Raw genomic sequence first — 19,051 nt, forward strand, 5'->3', positions numbered from 1 at the left:
AAAACAAGATCATGTTAAAAAAAATGAGATTGTATGCAAACAATGAAATTAAGATATAAAAAAATGAAATTAGATAACAAAAATAAGATTGAAATTAATATAAAATAATGAGATCTAAATATGCACGTAACCGTTCCGATTTTAAGTATGAACTAAATAATTCATAAAATCAGATAATTTATAAAAAAACATTTGGACATATGAGAAATTGACAGAATGGTAAGGCATTATCAAGCTCAAGGATTTTGACACACGTAGAGAAGCATATTGGGATATAATATTTAATAAAAACATAAATTAGAATATAAAATCATCAAAAGAGGATTAAAAGTGGGGAGATTCGTCTTTGTAGTTTAAAAAAAACATGCCAAAGTCAACAGACTCATACCAGGAACACTAATTCAAATGGAGAAGATCAAATTCCAGCATAAACCATCCTTCAATACACTTTGTCTTTGTTGCAGGCTTAGAAGAGAAAGAAAAGAGAGATTTCATGGCAGCTTCAAAGCTTCAAGCCTTCTGGAACCATCCTGCAGGGCCTAAAACAAGTTTGTCTCTTCTGAGCTGTACTTTCATTTTTTCTTTCAACATGTATAGATGATCTCCTGGATTTCTGTTTCCTTTAGGCTCCAAGAATCTTGATGGGTATTTTACTGCAGACCTGTATAGAAAGCTTATCATGGCTCTCTCAAGTTTCTTTGGATTAGGAAACAAGTATTCTTTCATAGAAAATGCTTTTTCCGTCTAGACAAACAGGGGTTATTTACCATCTCTTGCATCAATTACTCACATGACCATGATGGAGATGTCAAATTTGATTTGGGTTAAGCCAGGATCCAGAGGAAAAGAACAGTACTACTAGAACAAATACACTTAATTTGATGAAAAATATCCTCCTCTTGAATTGGAGGAGACCATACCAAGAAGTATTTGAAAGTTTGGATTTGGTTCATGGAAAATTATTTGGTCAAGCAGTCTAATGCTATGAGGTTTTGAAGTTAAATATCTTTTACCCATGAAAGAATGTCGATCTCAATTCAAGTGGGTTTCTTCACCATTGCAGTCCATTTCTGGGCCCCTACTTTCAAATGGGGAGTCAGCATTGCAAATATCTATGACTTTTGGACGCCAGCTGAACAGCTCTCCTACCCGCAGCAAACTGGTATGTGATCAGCCCATCATCTCTTTTCTTTCCCAGTGTAGGATTTGACCATATACATATTTGGGCATGGCCACTTACCACCCCCAGTTCATCGGTTTCCAGCCATCGCAGGCAGTGGAATCATCTGGTCAAGGTACAGCACAATAATTACACCCGTAAGCTCATCTCAAGTACTCTTTGAAGAAAATTATATTTAATATATTGAATTTTTTCCATTGTATTTCTTTTATTAGAACACGATCTTAAAAATACAAAGATAAAATAGATCACACAAAGATACACGGGTTTTATCGGGGTATGATTAAATATGCTTACATCCACTGCTATAGATGATATAAACCAAATATAATTATTGGATATCCACATCTTGAATCATGAGTCCCTCACTCTATAGGATGTATCCTATTCTTCCTCGTATCTTTAAAAGAAACATATTACATTGTGATATCCCACATCGGATGGGGGGAAAAGTTCATGGTGTTATATAAGTATGAATTTCTCTTAATTTGAAGACGTGTTTTAAAATCGTGAGAGCCTTTTAGATCCAAAGCGGACAATATCTACACAGTTGGGAGCAGACCTCTTATTAGAGCCGATCTCCATCATCAGTGTGGGGGTTTGTTTGACCCCGTAAGAGTGTTCGTTTGTTTAGTCCCGTAATCCTGTGAGATACGCATTATATAAGTATGGACTTTTTAACCTTGTAGATGACTTTTAAAGTCGTGAGGGTCCCTTTGGATCCAAATCGAACAATATCTACACAATTGGGAGCAAGTCGTTACATACATTAGACATGGAATTTACATGGGGAGTGGCTTGCAATTGATTTTAATGTTTTTGGTGTATGGTTTTGAGATTGCAGAAGAATTGGAATCTTTTCAGTGTGAGTGCTGGAATGGCTGCGACAGGAATGTACCAACTTGGACGTAAAATTCAGTAAGTTGCCCTTTTAAGTTGTACAAACCATTAGCATATTAGTATGCAGACACCATTAAAATTCAGCAACCTGATCAGTTTAACCATCCTTTTTGGGATCTTAACATGTTGCATCGTTAAATTCGAATACTTCATTTCCATACAGAAGATTCAATTGCCTCATTTACTAGAGGATATGATTGACTAGATGTTTTATGGGGATTTTATTTATTTATTTATTTTTTATTTTTTATTTTTTTATGGGCAAGTCTTTGCTCCTAATACTTGATTTCAACAATTTTCAGGCATGATGTATTTTCCAAACAAGAGGCAGCTATGGCAAAAGAATGCTGAAGAAGATGTTCAGAGGCGCATCAGATTTGTGACCACTTTGGATGACTGCCTTCTTGAATAAGTGGAATCCTGTGTCTCCCTGGAGTTCTGTTGGATTCTTCAATTCTATGAGCATTACCACTTGGAAACTGAGACTTAAATCTAGACTCTATTGTAGAAATGCAATAATGTGAATGGTTTGTTATTGCCCTAAAAAAAATAATCATATAATGGCAAGCAGTTGATGAGTGACATGGACTTGACTCAAACTAAAAGCTCGTAAGATAGCATTATATTTGGGTTATGTTTGGAATGAAATTTTCATTGCATAGGTATTTATAAAAAATTAGTATATAGATGATTTTTCTAACAATCTGCTTCCAACCATATAAATATATCACAATCACTCTTCAATGCAACTTTCTCCCTTATTCGATATGGGATATCACAATCGCTCCTCATGTAAATATAACATCATGGGATTCCTAGATCAAACAAACAGACATCCTCATGGGCCAAACAAACCCCATATAAAAGGAATTTATACATATAGTAGGAGAAACTTTCTCCCTTATCGAATACAAGACATTATAAACAACTCTCATACAGACACAATGTCTTCATAAATAAATCCTTACATCGGAGTCGAAAATCAACTCTTATACCATTTATAATGGTCCATGCCTCTTTAAACCCAAAGTAGATAATATCTATATGATTAAGTGCGAGTGTAATAATAAAAAATTTGTTTTTGGGCCTTTTATAGATTCTACATCTATTAGATTTCATGTTTTTAATTCATTAAGTTGATTTTCAATTTCAATTTTATAAATTTTGAAAACATCATCTTTTTATAATTAATAAATAAATTAAAAATCTTTAAAAAAATCATCAATAAAAATAATATGATATTTAATATATAACTAAAATAATTCTACCCATATAAAAAATAGGAAGTATTTTTGGAAATTTATCATCTTTTTAAGTTGACTTTTCCTTTCCAAGTGAATGGGCTCTCTCTCGAATGTATGGATAGCCTTAAACCCAAAAGGGACATAAATAGAAGTGTTTCCAAACACTTTGCGCCCATTCCTTCTGGATTATTCTATATTTTTCGTCATTCGTAAACGCCAGCACATGCGTAGCTCCACCGTCCGTTCACTTTAGCCTAACACTATTTCATAACACTAAAATGCACCGCTTCCCTTGCATAAGGGCTTGACCGTCCTATAAAATTGCGGTTCTCTATATATTCATTTAATTTAAATCTTAACACATCCCCACTGAAAACCCAAGGCCTAAAAAGAATAATTGTGTCATCATTTTAAATCCTCGGAAAATTCTCTTCGGGAGCGAGACAGAGACGGACAAAGAACAGCACCAGAGGTAAAATCTTCGAAATTCTCATTCTGGGTTTGTTTAATAATCATTCATTTCCTCGTAATTCTCAAGATTATATTGTAATTGATGTGGGAAGCAATTCTTGAAGGCAATCAATATTATCTTGAAGTTTGTATGTTTATGCCCTGTAAATTGATGATTTTTGTTTTGAAATTCTTTTCTACTGTTCGGATTTGGGTGTGCAAAGGAATATGGCTATAGGCTTTTGTGAGGGTTTGATCAGTATCATTGTTTTCTGGCTTTCAGTTGAATTGGGGTTTATTTTCAATGAAATTGTATTGGGAACTTATTAGCATGATTCTTTGTCTTATAGATTAAATTTTATCTGCGTTTCTGTTGGCTGTTATGATTTGGATCAGTGGGATTGAAGATTTTGGGTACTAGGGTCAGTCTCTGAAATTCTGGTAAGAGGGTGGAAAGGAAGAAAGTACTAATATTTCGAGCAGGTTGGTTGGGCTGTTGGCAAACCATGGCTCTAGCTTATATCTACTTAGTAAAAGTTGTGAAGGGCTTATTCTGTAGATGCCTTCTTGGGATTGAATTTCTATCAATGATGTTCTTTTTCTGATTCAACATATGTGAAATTCTACCTTTTCCATTCTGGGGTGAATCCATGTGCTCTATTCGACCATGTGTGTTCCCGAACATTAGAATCTGCTAACTGTGCGCCACTTATGATAGAGCAGCTTTGTGATCAAGGTGTTTATGGAACAAGCACTTAACGTCGCCTTTAAAGATATCTTCTATCTTGATGATGGAAGAGTATGAATCGGTTTTATTAGTGTTCATTATGTGTTTCTCTTTGGGATACGAAAAGAAAATGCTCATGTCATCACTATCACAATATAAACATCAAAATATGAATTTGGTGAACTTCATTTGCATTCTCAGTGAGAAATAGAGTCAATTTTGATACTATTGTCAATAGGTTATCTTTATCCGCCATCCGAGAAGCATGAATCACAGTGGATAAAACTGCACACAACCATCCAGTAATAGCATGTACTGATCTAGAGTTTTTAAGAAATTTGGATTGCCATCATGGTTAAAAAGCCTTTCACTCACCCCAATCAGAATCACAATTCTCCCTCTTGGACATCTATCTGTCTCTGAATTCGTATCATTGCAATTCTTCTCCAAAGAGCATTGGATTTATAAAGTATACTTCTAAGGGGCTTTCTAATTTTTTTAGTGTAAATTTGTTTCAGATGTTATGCTTTTTTCGCTTTTGGAAATTTAATGCTAGAAGTGTCAATGAGTTGATTAGTGTATTGCTTATAAAATGTGCTCCTGTCATCAGGGAGTCTTACTTCTGCTTGGTCACTTCTTGCAGCAAAATATGCAACAGCCAAAAGACACACTGAGCATCTCCACTATATGGAGGGGCAAGAAATTCATAGTGGAGACTAATTCAGATGCTACACTCAAAAAGTTTGGGCATGAACTGCAGAAATTGACGGGTGTCAAAGCAGACACTATGCGGCTCATTGTTCCACAGCCATCCAATAAAGGCTTGAAACTGCTATCCCCTTTTTCTGATGAACACATGCACTTAAGCTTGCAAGAAACTTCCATTCTTCAGGTACCATTCTTTATTTTTATTATGCATTTCACAAACGTTTCTGATCATTAGAGGTCTTGTTTTATCTCCACCATCAAAAGATAAAGGAATTTTGGTCATGGAGTATCTGTGTCCATCTTGGCACATATGGAATACAACATAAACCTAATATATGTTGATGTGAAATTTTGGTCACGGAGTATCTATGTTCATCTTGGCTCATATAGAATTCAACATAGACCTAATTTATAGATGTTGATGCGTTTAGCATTTTTTTAGATTCTGTCTTGGAACATAAACCCTTAGTGGCTTCATTTTTCCAAAACACCCTGTACATCAGTGAGACAACCTAATTGTAAGATTTGCTTATACATGATTGTTACAGTGATAGATTGATTTCTTCATGGATTTGGTTGTGACTTAGGTTGCATTTGGTAATTCTTAAAGCTTAATGTTTGATTATTTAAGATGATTTTAATCTGATTTTTTCTAAGTTTTTGGACTTGCTTTATTTGATTGGCACGATGGTAGATCAACTTATTTATGGGTTTGGTTGTGTCTTAGGTTGCATTTGTTAAAACTGAATTTTGGATACACGTCATGTTTCTATTTTTAAAAACAGAAAATAGTAATAATTTCTGTATAAAATGCAATAATTCTTAGAGGCTTACATTGAAAATGTAATAGTTTTTACAAACTGATTAAAAAATTTGAGGTATTAAAAAAAATTTAATGCCTCAAATTTAAAATTTTTTGAAGTGATTTATAAGTTATGTTGTGGAAATCTGGTATAATTTTGAATGATGATTTATAGGATATTAGGGAAAGATTGAGGCCCCAATTGTGGGTAATTTGTGTAATTTTAATTTTTTCCATGTTTGTATTTTTTCCTTTTTTGTTTGTTCTCTGTGTATTTGTTAAATAGGGATCCGTTTATATAAAAAATACAGTTTTGAGTGAATTTTAAAAGGATTCTTAGTTTCTACATGGTATCAGAGCGGTGTTTTGCTCTAAAACCCTAATCAGTCCATGGATGCCCAAAAAGGAAACAACCATGAGTCCAGTCAGTCGGCAACCCATGAAAGAGTGTCGGAGATACACTCCTCAATGGGCCCCATCGATGCATTTGACAACTCCCCACTCCATTTTACCATTGAAAAATTGAATGGTGAGGATTACAGAGAGTGGGCACAAGCAATCAAGCTCGTTATTGATGAAAATGGAAAGTTAGGGCTTCTTACCGGCGAGACTCGGCGACCACCTCCGACCGATGTAGCAGCATCCTAGAAATGGCGGTCCGAAAACTCCTTTATCACCTCATACTTGATTAACTCCATGAAGCCAACCATTGGCAAGACTTACATGTTCCTCTCGATGACAAAGGATTGTGTGGGATGCGATACGGGAAACGTATTCCGATGCCGAGAATGCTTCCCAAATCTTTGCAATCAAGACACGGCTCTGGCAAATGAAGCAAGGAGATCAGGAAGTCACGGAATACTACACCGAGCTGCTGGGTTTGCGGCAAGATCTCGATCTCAACTGCGAAGAGGAGTAGGAGTGCACGAGTGACAGTGTGCGCTTCAAGAAGAAGATGGAGAACGAGAGGGTCTTCAAGTTCCTAGCGGGGCTAAACCGCAAGCTTGACGACGTCAAAAGTAGGGTTCTCAGTCGCTAGTCGTTGCCTTCATCCGAGAGGTCTTCTCTGAGATGCGGCGAGAGGAAAGCAGAAGGAGGGTGATGCTGGATCTCTCATTTGGGCCTAAGGCTTCAACCCTTTTAACCCGTGGGCCTCATGGGCCTCATGCTGCTATTGGATGTGGGCCTCATGTTGCTGGATCTAGTGGGTCAAGCCCAAGACAGTCCAAGAGGACTTATTGTGAGCATTGTAAGAAGTTGGGCCACACTAAAGACACTTGTTGGACTTTACATGGCAAGCCCGCAGATTGGAAGCCCAGACAACCCAATAAAGCCCATAGTCATTAGGCCTCCACCGAAACCTAGGCAGACAAAACACCCATAGAAATTTGTCAGTCAACTTCTAGTGTGGGTTTTAATTCCGACCAGCTTGCAAAATTATATGAGCTTTTTTCTAATTTCCAAGCCTCTGGTCAGTCTTCTACCACTTTATCCTCTGGTTCTTTGGCCCAAAAAGGTACCTTTCTAACAGCACTTAGCACCATGTCTTAGATTACTCCCTGGATTATTGACTCTGGTGCATCTAATCATATAACTGATGCTTATCATTTATTTTCTACATACTCTCCCTGTGCCGGTAATTTAAAAGTAAAAATTGCAGATGGTACTTTGTCACCAGTTGCTGGCAAAGGGAGTATTCGTATTGCTGAGTCTATTATTCTCAACCTTGTCCTACATGTACCTAATTTATCTTGCAATTTGCTGTCTATTAGCCAATTAACCAAAAAGTCTAATTGCCCAGCTAAATTCCTACCATCTCATTGTATTTTTCAGGACCTATCATCGGGGAAGACGATTAGTAGTGCTAAGGAACGTGAGGGTCTATATTACTTCGACGAAATTTATTTGCTTGGACAGTGTCCTCCTACTGTTTGTAATTCTGCATCTTATCCTAAGGACAGTGAACTTTTGTTATGGCATAAAAGGATGGGTCATCCTAGTTTTCAGTAGTTAAAACATTTATTCCTTTCACTATGTTCAAATAGAACTTTATTGGATTTTCAGTGTAAAGTGTGTGAACTTGCCAAACATCATCGGGCGTCTTTTCCTAAATCTAAGTATAAACCATCCATACCATTTACTCTAATTCATAGTGATCTATGGGGACCCACACGTACCCCTAATAGGACCCATAAAAAATGGTTTATTACTTTTATTGATGATCATACTCGCCTGTGTTGGGTATATTTGTTGACTGATAAAACCGAGGTTCGATCAGTCTTCATAAACTTTCACTTTATGATACAAACTCAATTTCACACCAAAATTCAAATTCTTCGTACTGATAATGGTACTGAGTATTTCAATCACTCCTTGAGCACTTATCTTCAAGAAAATGGTATTATATATCAAAGTTCTTGCGTTGACACCCCTCAGCAAAACAGGGTTGTAGAACGGAAAAATAGACATATTCTTGAAGTTGCTCGTGCTTTGCTGTTTACATCTCACATGTCCTCACAATTTTGGGGTGATTGACAGCCACATATCTTATTAACCGAATGCCTAGTCGGGTCCTATCTTTTGTCACACCCTTCCATAAATTCCAAGAGTTTTTTCCTCATTCTAGACTTGATGCACATCTTCCACTTTGTGTCTTTGGGTCTACCGTGTTTGTCCACACTCACGGACCTAAGCGGAACAAATTTGATCCCAGAGTACTTAAATGTGTCTTTCTTGGCTACTCTTCCACAAAAAGGGGTTACAAATGCTATGACCCAATTTCACAGAAGCTACATGTTAGCCTAGATGTCACATTTTTTTAGCATGCTCCCTACTACTCACTTCAGGGAGAGTCCATGAGTGAAACTAGACCACCCTTAACCTTTGACTATCTCGATGTTGTTGTGTTTGAATCCACTCTGTGCCTTATATCTACCCCTTCGCCTAATACAGAAAGACACTTAAACTTAAGGGGAGATACGGAATTATAGACAAATAGGGAAACACTTGTCTACTCAAGGAGGCCAAAATCAAAGTTCAATGAGACACTCATCTCCGAAGCACTAAAAAAGTCAGAACCGGTGATAGTTCCAACCCTTTGGGAGTATGGCTCCAATTCTAATCAAGTAACAAATGACTTACCCATTGCTCTCACGAAACAACCTCGTTCATGTACTCTTCATCCTATCTCGAAATTTGTGTCTTATAATGCTCTTTCTGCAAAGTGTCGTGCTTTTACAACTAACCTTGATAGAATCCAGATTCATAAAAACATTCAAGAAGTCTTGGAGATTCCAGAATGGAAAGAGGTTGTGATGGAAGAAATAAAGGCATTGGAAAAAAATGAGACTTGGGAAGTGATGAATTTGCCAAAAGAGAAGAAACCAGTGGGCTGTAAATGGGTATTCACAGTGAAATATAAGGCGGATGACATAGTAGAACGATACAAAGCCCATTTGGTTGCAAAGGGGTTCACTCAAACCTATGACATCGACTATACCGAGACATTTGCACTAGTAGCAAAGCTGAACATTATACAAGTACTTTTATTCTTGGTAGCAAACCTCGACTGGCCACTCCATCAGTTTGATATCAAGAATGTCTTTCTGAATGGCAAACTGGAAGAAGAAGTGTTTATGATGCTACCACCAGGGTTCTGTAAGGAAGAAGAAGAAACCAGGGTATGCAAATTGAAGAAATCTCTTTATGGTCTCAATCAATCACCCAGAGCATGGTTTGATAGATTTGCAAAAGTGATTAAGAACCAAGGATACCAACAGGGATAGTCGGATCATACTATGTTCTTCAAACAGTCCAACGATGGAAGGATGACCATTCTAATCGTATATGTCGATGACATCATTCTCACTAGAGATGACACAAGAGAAGTGGAAAGGTTGAAGAAGGTCTTAGCCACAGAATTTGAGGTAAAAGATCTAGGTCAAATGCGGTATTTCCTAGGAATGGAGGTTGTCAAATCAATGAAGGGAATTAGTATTTCCCAAAGAAAGTATGTACTTGACTTGTTGATTGAGACTGGCATGCTGGGATGCAAGCCAAGTGATACCCCTATCAAGACAAGAAACAGGATGGAAAGCGACGGAAAACCCGTGGATAGAGAGAGATATCAACGACTAGTAGGTAGATTGATCTATCTTTCTCACACTAGACCTGACATTGCTTTCGCCGTAAGCATGGTTAGCTAGTACATGCATTCACCAAAGGAAAGCCACCTGAAAGCAGTGTATAAGATCCTCAGATACCTAAAGGGTTCTCCAGGGAGAGAACTATTCTTTAAGAAGAGTGATAGTAAGAAGGTAGAGATCTATACAGATGCAGATTGGGCAGGATCAGCAGATGACAGAAGGTCTACTCTACTACAGGCTACTGTACCTATGTTTGGGGGAATTTAGTAACATGGAGAAGTAAGAAGCAGAGTGTAGTAGCCAAAAATAGTGTCAAAACTGAATTCAAAGTAGTTGCACAAGGTATGTGTGAAGGACTATGGTTGCAGAAACTGTCGAAAGAACTACGCATTATAATAGAGCTCTCCATTAAATTCTATTGTGACAACAAAGCTGCCATTAGTGTTTCTCATAATCCTGTTCAGCACGACAAGACCAAACATATAGAAGTGGACAGACACTTTATAAAGGAAAATTTTGAGAAAGGGATTATTTGCATGACTTATATCCCTACAAAGGAACAATTGGCCGATATTTTCACCAAGGGGTTACAGAAATCAAGCTTTGAAGATTTTATTTGCAAGTTGGACATGATTAATATCTATGATCCAACTTGAGGGGGAGTGTGGAAATCCGGTATAATTTTGAATGATGATTTGTAAGATATTAGGGAAAGATTGAGGCCCTAATTGTGGGTAATTTGTGTAATTTTAATTTTTTCCATGTTTGTATTTTTTCCTTTTTTGTTTGCTCTCTGTGTATTTGTTAAATAGGGATCCATTTATGTAAAAAATACAGTTTTGAATGAATTTTAAAAGGATTCTCAGTTTCTACATATGTCTATACTTTATGTGTAAGAGTTTCTATTTTTTATATAAAAGTTCCTATTTTTAAAACCAAAAGATAGGAAATGTATCCAAATGAAGCCTTTATGTTTGATTGTTTAAGATGATTTTAATCTGAATTTTCTTAGTTTGTTGACTTAGAATTTATTATTTAATTCTTAGTTTAAGTAGTAAGGCAGCTTTGTAAACCAACTTAATTTTTTTTTTAAACTGTTAAATTTGACATATTGCTTGTTAATATTAAGCAATGAGATGATGAGGAAGTAACAAGGGAGGAAAGAGTTGATGGTTGTGGTGGAACTTGATGAAAAGTTGAGATTTTGAGCAATGGGAGTATAAAACTATTTTGAATTTAGAAAAATTGATTCTTTAACTTGTTACTTTACTAATTTTGACTTTAAGTAGTATAATTAAGTTGTTTTGCCAACATATATAACATGCTTAATGACTTAAATTAATTCATCAAGTCATATTTAGTCATTAAGTCGGTCTACCAAATGCCTTCTTAGTTGTTTAGGTATTCTTGAAACCCAAGAATATCATTGATGAAACTATTTTTGTCACGGGGCTTGTTTGTCCAATCCGGGCTATTTTGTCATAATAGCAAGTGACAGAGGATTCTGCAAACGTGAACCCAATATGTTGGCTGGAAATTTTATAATTATGACTTAGATAAAAACCTTCCTTGAGTGCTACACTTCCAGGCTGGGTAGAAAATATGCTAATTTGAATGTTATAATGTATGAACATGGTCATAAACTAACTGCGGACTGCTTGAAATTGAATTTCTAGAACCAAGTTTTTATCCTTAACTGTGCATTTTAAAAGAGCAGCCAATGCACGTGACAGTAAATTTTCTAGGAGGTTGTATTAGGGACCTGGGTTTTTATCCAGTCTTCATCACGTTGAAAGATTATGGGTATGCATGGCAGCTATCCCTAGTTGCTAGCCTAATGCTGCTTTTTGACCTTATCCTTCTGTTATTTCAAAGACATTCTGAACAAATGCTGAGATATTTTTAATTGAATCTTTCTTCTTTTTTTTTTTCTGATAACTGAGGAACCTTCCATGGCCAAGCCATTAGGACTCTCCATGGAGACCCAAACCTCGGGGTGCTGATCGCCCCGCAACAACCAGCATCAGATAAATTCAGGATATCATCAATGGCAAGACTCGAACCTAGGACTATGTGCCACTTACTGGGACTGCACTTCCTAGTATTGGCCCTGACCAACTGGGCTGCTACCCCGACGGGTTAATTGAATCTTTGAAGGTCACTCATTCTGTGTTTTCTATTTCAGGGAAAGTCTATCAGAATGATGGGAGTATCTGAACATGAGGTTGATGAAGTTCTAAAAAATGCAAAAGTGGATTTGAGGATACCTGGATTTGAAGAAGAGGAAAAGAGACTGAGGCAGCGAATGTTTGATAGGCCCCATACTCCACAGAAACTTCCACAAGGAAATTATATCTTTTGTGATTTCCGAACACTTGAGCTCCCAGGAATAGTGGTAATATTGAGTTTGCTCATTTATTTATATTGTATAAGGAAATATGAGGAAACAGAAAATGAGTAATCCTTCTTAATAGAGAATTTCTTGCTGTTTATATTGCAAAGCTTGTTTTATCTTCATTTTTATTGTTACATTTTAATTGATATATTGTGTGGTTAACCATGTTTACCTCTGAAAATAGATTTGTAGTTGAATTCGGATTCCATTTTTTTCTTTTCTACTTGTAAATACATATATAAAATTTTGGGTCTCCTTTTATTCATATACCCTCTAGGTGCTTTGAGGAGAATTCTCCGAGTTTGTCATTTTCAATGCAATTTGAGTTTTTAATTCAAATGCAAGTGACCAAGTTTCTAGAACTGATTATCGTTTAATTGTATTGTTGCATGTATACAGTTGAATCCTCCAGCTTCAGAGGCATTGAAAAGAATGCATATGCTTGCTGCAGATCCAGGAATTGTTGCCATCATGAACAAGGTACTATTGAACATAACATCAAAATAATAAGTCATAATAGTTTATTATATTTTGCTGCCAGTTCTAATAAGAGTATCTTTTGATTGTGCTTCTCCAAAGCATCGATGGCGGGTAGGAATTATGACTGAGATGGCCCCAGTAGGATATGTTGGTGTGAGTCCCAAATGCATTCTTGGTGTCAACAAGGTAACTGCTATTTTAAGAATGAGAGTAAATCAATGAATCATATGTCACGGTTTTCCCTTTGATTTTTGTTTGTTTTAACTCTTTTTTATTGCTGCAGAATCACGGAGAGGAGATTTCTCTGCGTCTTCGAACTGATGACCTCAAGGGTTTCAGGAAATATGAGAGCATTAAAAAAACTCTATTGCATGAACTGGTAAGCTTTATTTTCCCCATAATCATTGTGTGTGTGTGACGTGCATGCGTGCATGTGTGCGGGTGGGCGGGTGCGGGTGGGTGTGGGTGCGTGTGTGGGCGCGGACGCAGGCGTGCGTGTGCGGGTGTGGGCACGTGGGTGCGTGTGCGTGCGTGTGCACGTGCGCGTGTGCGTGTGCACGTGCGCGTGTGCGTGTGCACGTGCGCGTGTGCGTGTGCACGTGCGCGTGTGCGTGTGCACGTGCGCGTGTGCATGTGCATGTGCATGTGTGTGCGTGTGCGTTTGTGCACACATGTGTGTCCTTCCAAAAGTTCTATTCCAATTACACATGATTAATGGTTATTAATAAAGAAACACCATTCATTCATTACACTTCTTTTGTTCTTATATTTGTCTCAGGCACATATGGTTTATTCTGAACATGATGCAAACTTTTACGCTCTAGACAAGCAGGTAGAAATATGTATATATGTTTGTGTTGTTTTTATGTTTATGTATGCATGGTTTGATGTACATGACTTGAGGACCTTGTCTTGATTTAAAATATTCTCTGGGCAGCTTAACCAAGAAGCTGCTAGTTTAGATTGGACGAAATCAAGAAGCCACACTTTGAGTGGACACCAGCATTCAGAACACTATGAAGGGGAGTTCTATTCTGGAGATAGTAGCATTTTTTCTCAAAAGCTTGGGGGGAAGATGTCAGATCAGCTGGAAAGTGCCCGTGCATCTTCAGTGGCTGCTGCTTATCTCCGTTTAGCAAATGCTTCCACTAACAACACGGGAGTAGCTGAATTACACGAAGAACCAGATCCTGATGATTCTGAGTCCAATATGCATGAAGAATATGATGCTCTATATAAAAAAACACTTGATATCAACAATCCAAACAGAGCTCAATCGAAAGTGGATGATGAACCTGATCCTGATGACTTCTCTGACAATCAAAGGAAGATTGAGCCCTGTCCTCATTATGAGAGTGGCGGATTCATGGAATCTGAACTCTATTCTGGAATTAATGAAAGCAAAGTGATTTTTGAACCTGATCCCGATGATGTTGAGATGCAACAGTTTGTGCCTCATTCAAGAACCGATGAAAAGTTGGCAAGCACTAAAACAAGCGAAGAACCTGATCCTGATGATTTGGAAGTTTCTGTGAAGCAGCATCTTGTGGTTGAGCCTGAACCTGAAAACTCTCAATTGCTCAAGACTCTGGACAGCAAAGTTCAGATGATGAAGACCCTTGATGAACCTGATCCAGATGATTCTGAAGTAAAAAGGAATGGTTTGGGATGTGGAAATATTTCTAGACTTGATCATGGTAATTCTTTGGTGATGAAAACCATGGAAGATCAATGCCCACAAAGAAAGGGTTATAAAGAACCAGATCCGGATGATTCTCAAGCAAATGGAGTCATGGCAGAACCTGATCCAGATGATAATTTGGTACACCCACTGGACACTTCCATAATGCACACTGATGAGCCAGATCCTGATGATGAAGAATTGCAGAGAATCCAAGACCCTGTTACTGTTGTTTGTAATCGCCTGCAAAAGGCCATTGAGATGCTGCGATCTGAAGTTAATGCCACACAGGCTGCTATAGTCCTGCAAACTCTGTTTAAGATAATTAGGTACAGTTATCCTAGCTCAAACCTTTTTACCTCCCATCTAAGACTAGCTATTTCTTTAAGGCATCCAATTATTTCTAAAAGTCGAAATAACTTCTATTTTCTTGCAGGAACTTGATTGAACACCCAGATGAGATTAAATTCAGAAGACTCCGAAAGGTGCCCCTCCTATTCCCTGCAATGATGTTTGTCCCTGTTTCCTGTTAAGTTTCCTCATCAAATTTTTACTAGTTTTCTTAACTAGTTTTAAACTGCAGGCCAATCCGGCGTTTCAGAGGAACATTGCGAATTATAAAGGTATGTGTCATTCACATATTTCATCACTAGTTTGATTGAAAGCTCTATATGCAACTGCAAGTCTAATAGTTTTTCCTCTTCCGCTTGTTTGATCACAGCTGCCATGGAAGTACTCTTCTTGATCGGTTTCAATGAAGATGTTGTGTCCAGTGAAATCGGAAAGGTGGAAACCTACTTAGTAATGAAGCGGAACGACCCAGGCTTGCTGTGGCTGGTCAAATCCTCCCTGGAAACACGCATGGCTCACTAGTCATTCTGTTGGTGTAATGCAAAGAACACTGGAAGGTACATAAGACTATAATGGCAAAAGATGGGTGAAAAACTGGTATATAGAATGTTAATATTGTGAATTTGTGAGATTTCAAACAAATATTGTTTGTGACTGGGAACTGAATTGATGTGAAATAATAATGTTGGAAACCATACATATAGACTGTATTACAATTTCCTGATCATGGTTTATACACAGTTTGATAAGATGTTGATGACTTTAAGGTTGTGGTAGAATCATCAGACGGAGCTGATGTCATGGGCATTCATCGGATTTCTTGATCTTATTCTGCACCTATCATGAAACCATCTTGTTTCAATTTCATGATACTTCTTTTCAGTCTGTATGGATTGATATGTGGCTTGTGTGTGACGTGTCTACATATGGGTATGAGGTGGCACCAAAGAGAATATGTTAAGTTGGTGTACGGTGTACGCCATCGATCTCCAATGATGGGAAATTTTGTTCATAAAATCGGTGGTTTTCTCATCAAATTGATAGCTTTACATTGTACCGATTCAAGGGGAAAGTCATGGAGAATTATTTTTTTATTATTTAATATATTACCGATTCCAGAAGAAGACCAACAACAATGAAGTGTGGGAAGGGAATTGAGTGAAAATGTGAATCATAAGGTGATAGGAGCTTGAGACGAAACCAGTAGGTGGAGACCATTCGGTAACTTACAAATTAAAAGTCCAAATCCAGCATAACTTTCTTATCCATTTAACCTAATAAATACATAGAGCCATCTGATGCTTATCCGGTTCAAAACGTGGTCACCCCTGGCCCTGAAGAATTTGGATAAGAACTAGGAGGTGACGTCGACCGATCAACCGCTAAGAACACGCCCACACTCGATCATTTTTCACGAGGCCAACTCAATTTTCTTATTAGCTCTTGCAAAAACAACTTATTTACAACTCCATGCCATTCAACACCTGGCCCATCCTCCCGCTCCTGAAACCAACTTTTCTTACAAACTCACCACTACAATTATACACCACCGGTAAACCTATCAACCCCTTTCCGGCAAGCCCTTCACTGGAGTCGGAAGATTTACCCGTCGGAATTGCGTTCACTGTCCGCTTATAGGGCCCGAACCACTTGGCTTGCATGTACCCATTCTTCCTCCATGGTGGCACCGGCATATCTCTGATCTTCATTGACTTCTTCATCTCCGCGCACATTAGCCTAACCATCTGCTTGAGCTCGAATTGCTTTACCACCATGACACAAGGAAACAGCCGGAGTAAAGTCTGATAATAGCTCGTCGGCCGGGCGATTGTGAACTCTCCGGCGAGGAATACTTCGACCACGTACCGAGATTCGGCGACTACCACGTCTATGTATTCGTATTCTCCGCCGGGACACCGACCCGTTTTCTCCCACCGAGATTTGCAGAGTCCTGAAAGATCAGAGTTATTGCATGGGTATGTTAGGGTTGGTGCATGGAAACCGCATTGAAGCGACGTCATTTTGATCTTAAAGTTTGAGAACAGCGTACGGAAGCAACGTACGCTGCATCATGGACCGCATGATCCAAGTGCCATGAATAATCATAACTTTTCTATTATTGATCTATGTACCTGATCAAATCCAAAATCAGTCCCTAGATATTCTTGTTTTCCATACCGACCTTTCAGCAGTGGAGTAAATACGCTATTCTTCATGATTAAATGACAGCTGTTTGGCTGGCAAGAAAATGTGAAAGAAGGAAAGTTTGATTAAAATTAAACGAATTTTCTTTTGTTCTCTTCTCCGTAATTTTCTCACCAACCAAACGCGAGTAAAAGGGAAAATAAAAACAAGAATCTAGAGTACTTGTCCTATCTTTACCTGCATCGAAGCCTCTACGGCGCAACAGAGTCATCAGTCGCCGCTTGAACCCTTCCGCCTGACAGTTCTCCAAACTCCGACACTTGACTTCCAGCTCATCACGAATCTTCCTCTTCACATCATCATCGCCGTCGTCGTTGCCATCGTCTCCACTGATCAAGCTCTGCAACATTTCCCTTGTCAATGAATCGGACCAGCGGTTCTCCGAGTCGAAATCGCTTCTTTCCTCCTCCATCTTCCCGTCCTCATCTCCAACCTGCAGCTCGATCACGTCCCTCTCCAGAAACGAGTCCACCAGATCGGACAGCTCCTCCGAGTCGTCTTCCTCGGAGTGATCGCTCCCGCTGCTGTCACACAGCCGAGCTCGCGCCACGTCATCGAAAGCTGCCGAAACTCTCTTGAACCTCATCGCCATTGCTGATCCCAAAGCTTGCAGGTCAGTCTCTCTACTCTCTCTCTAGTCCCTTCTCTCTATCCATTTCTGAGAAAGTGAGGCCATCAATGCATTCATGGCTGAGTATAATTTATGGAGAGAGGAGAGACGGGATGAAGATGCCCACACGTGGCATCACTCCAGGTGTAATTGATCAGAGAAAGCAAGAAGACAAAATGCGGACGCCGACAACTGTGAAGTAAAAACCTAACGCCGTTATTTCCTCTCTCATTTGTTTGCCGATGACTATGAACGTGGCGGTTATGACGGCTTGGTTCAGTTGAACCTACGGCCTATATTCCACGTATATATAATAATTACCGTAGAATAAAATTATATACATTCCATGTAATAATACTTTTAAATACGATCAGTGGATATGGATATAATTTTAAAAGAAAAATAGTCAAGCGAGTCATTTTCCTTCTATTATTTGAATAATTTTATTTTGGCTATTCAAATTGGAATTATCCAAATTGACCGCCCATGATGATGTGTCGTCTCTTAATTGGATGGAACCCCCTCGTGACTTCATGCGCCCTTGTTATGGACTGCGCTGCATGCCTGTTGAAACCACTCGCGGGCACGTGACAGCCAACCCTCTTTGCTTGCCACACCATTAGATTTTGCTGACTGGTTGTCTTTTTTTTTTTTTTTGGCTTTTAACCACGTCAGTTAGTGGAAATGCAACCCTCTTTTCTTGCCACGTCATTAAATCTGCTGACTGGTTGTCTATTTTTTTGCTTTTTAGCCACGTCAATTAGAGGAAATGCACTAGGAAGGCAACGTTTGATAATGACTTGATGTAAGCATAGCCCGACTGGGAAGATGTAACAAGTCATCTCTCTGAGCTTTTGGAAATCGATCCATATTTTATTATTATCTACTAAATTTTCACATAAAATATTCACATATTTAGAAAAATAACTTTCCTCTTTTAGAAACATAACAATACCACTTACCAATTTTCTTATCCTTGTTTCACATCCAATCATTTTTCAAATAGGAACGGTAATTGTCTACTAATATTGTATTTGTTTTTTTATTAAATATAAAAAATCAAAATATTTGATTTTTCATATTCATCTAAAAGTAATTTCTTTATATTAATTAACCAATATAATTAAAATAAACTTATTGATAATAAGTTCACTTTACTTAGATATAAAAAGT

At 38.0% G+C, this 19,051-nt stretch overlaps 3 protein-coding genes across 4 annotated transcripts; 2 read left to right on the top strand and 1 right to left on the bottom strand.

The window, feature by feature from the left end:
- The first annotated feature begins 307 nt into the window (after positions 1-307).
- Positions 308-2,624, top strand: LOC100253342 (mitochondrial pyruvate carrier 3). The gene is made up of 5 exons (XM_002271878.4): positions 308-548; positions 1,064-1,162; positions 1,265-1,317; positions 2,025-2,098; positions 2,383-2,624. The coding sequence occupies exons 1-5, from the start codon at positions 494-496 to the stop codon at positions 2,429-2,431; spliced, it is 330 nt and encodes a 109-aa protein (XP_002271914.1). The 5' UTR covers positions 308-493; the 3' UTR covers positions 2,432-2,624.
- An 896-nt stretch (positions 2,625-3,520) lies between these two features.
- On the top strand, positions 3,521-15,760 carry LOC100248207 (uncharacterized). Of its 2 annotated transcripts, none has more exons than XM_010658955.3 (11): positions 3,521-3,796; positions 5,145-5,393; positions 12,342-12,551; positions 12,951-13,031; positions 13,131-13,217; positions 13,315-13,410; positions 13,810-13,863; positions 13,969-15,041; positions 15,149-15,197; positions 15,296-15,335; positions 15,434-15,760. In XM_010658955.3, exons 2-11 carry the CDS (start codon positions 5,151-5,153, stop codon positions 15,583-15,585), a joined length of 2,085 nt encoding a protein of 694 aa, XP_010657257.1. In that variant the 5' UTR covers positions 3,521-3,796; positions 5,145-5,150; the 3' UTR covers positions 15,586-15,760. The 2 variants fall into 2 exon arrangements, with proteins under 2 accessions (XP_010657257.1, XP_002271945.2); XM_002271909.4 differs by having other exon boundaries at positions 3,661-3,796; positions 5,112-5,393.
- Positions 15,761-16,267: 507 nt separating this feature from the next.
- On the bottom strand, positions 16,268-18,136 carry LOC100243092 (uncharacterized). The gene is made up of 2 exons (XM_002271949.5): positions 17,446-18,136; positions 16,268-17,014 (listed from the first exon to the last, which is right to left on the bottom strand). Exons 1-2 carry the CDS (start codon positions 17,858-17,860, stop codon positions 16,524-16,526), a joined length of 906 nt encoding a protein of 301 aa, XP_002271985.2. The 5' UTR covers positions 17,861-18,136; the 3' UTR covers positions 16,268-16,523.
- Between the last annotated feature and the right edge of the window lie 915 nt (positions 18,137-19,051).

This window comes from Vitis vinifera, chromosome 12, assembly GCF_030704535.1.
Source record: "Vitis vinifera cultivar Pinot Noir 40024 chromosome 12, ASM3070453v1".
NCBI classification, from domain to species: Eukaryota; Viridiplantae; Streptophyta; class Magnoliopsida; order Vitales; family Vitaceae; genus Vitis; species Vitis vinifera.

Bases quoted from the DNA above. Each gene is read 5' to 3' on its own strand.
- LOC100253342 (XM_002271878.4), top strand. From the start codon at position 494: ATGGCAGCTTCAAAGCTTCAAGCCTTCTGGAACCATCCTGCAGGGCCT. The intron at 1,163-1,264 runs GTATGTGATCAG...ATCGGTTTCCAG, and splicing joins CTCCTACCCGCAGCAAACTG to CCATCGCAGGCAGTGGAATC. The intron at 2,099-2,382 runs GTAAGTTGCCCT...AACAATTTTCAG, and splicing joins CAACTTGGACGTAAAATTCA to GCATGATGTATTTTCCAAAC.
- LOC100243092 (XM_002271949.5), bottom strand. From the start codon at position 17,860: ATGGCGATGAGGTTCAAGAGAGTTTCGGCAGCTTTCGATGACGTGGCG. The intron at 17,015-17,445 runs GTAAAGATAGGA...CTGATCTTTCAG, and splicing joins CCGTAGAGGCTTCGATGCAG to GACTCTGCAAATCTCGGTGG.
- LOC100248207 (XM_010658955.3), top strand. From the start codon at position 5,151: ATGCAACAGCCAAAAGACACACTGAGCATCTCCACTATATGGAGGGGC. The intron at 13,218-13,314 runs GTAACTGCTATT...TTATTGCTGCAG, and splicing joins GCATTCTTGGTGTCAACAAG to AATCACGGAGAGGAGATTTC. The intron at 13,864-13,968 runs GTAGAAATATGT...TTCTCTGGGCAG, and splicing joins TTTACGCTCTAGACAAGCAG to CTTAACCAAGAAGCTGCTAG.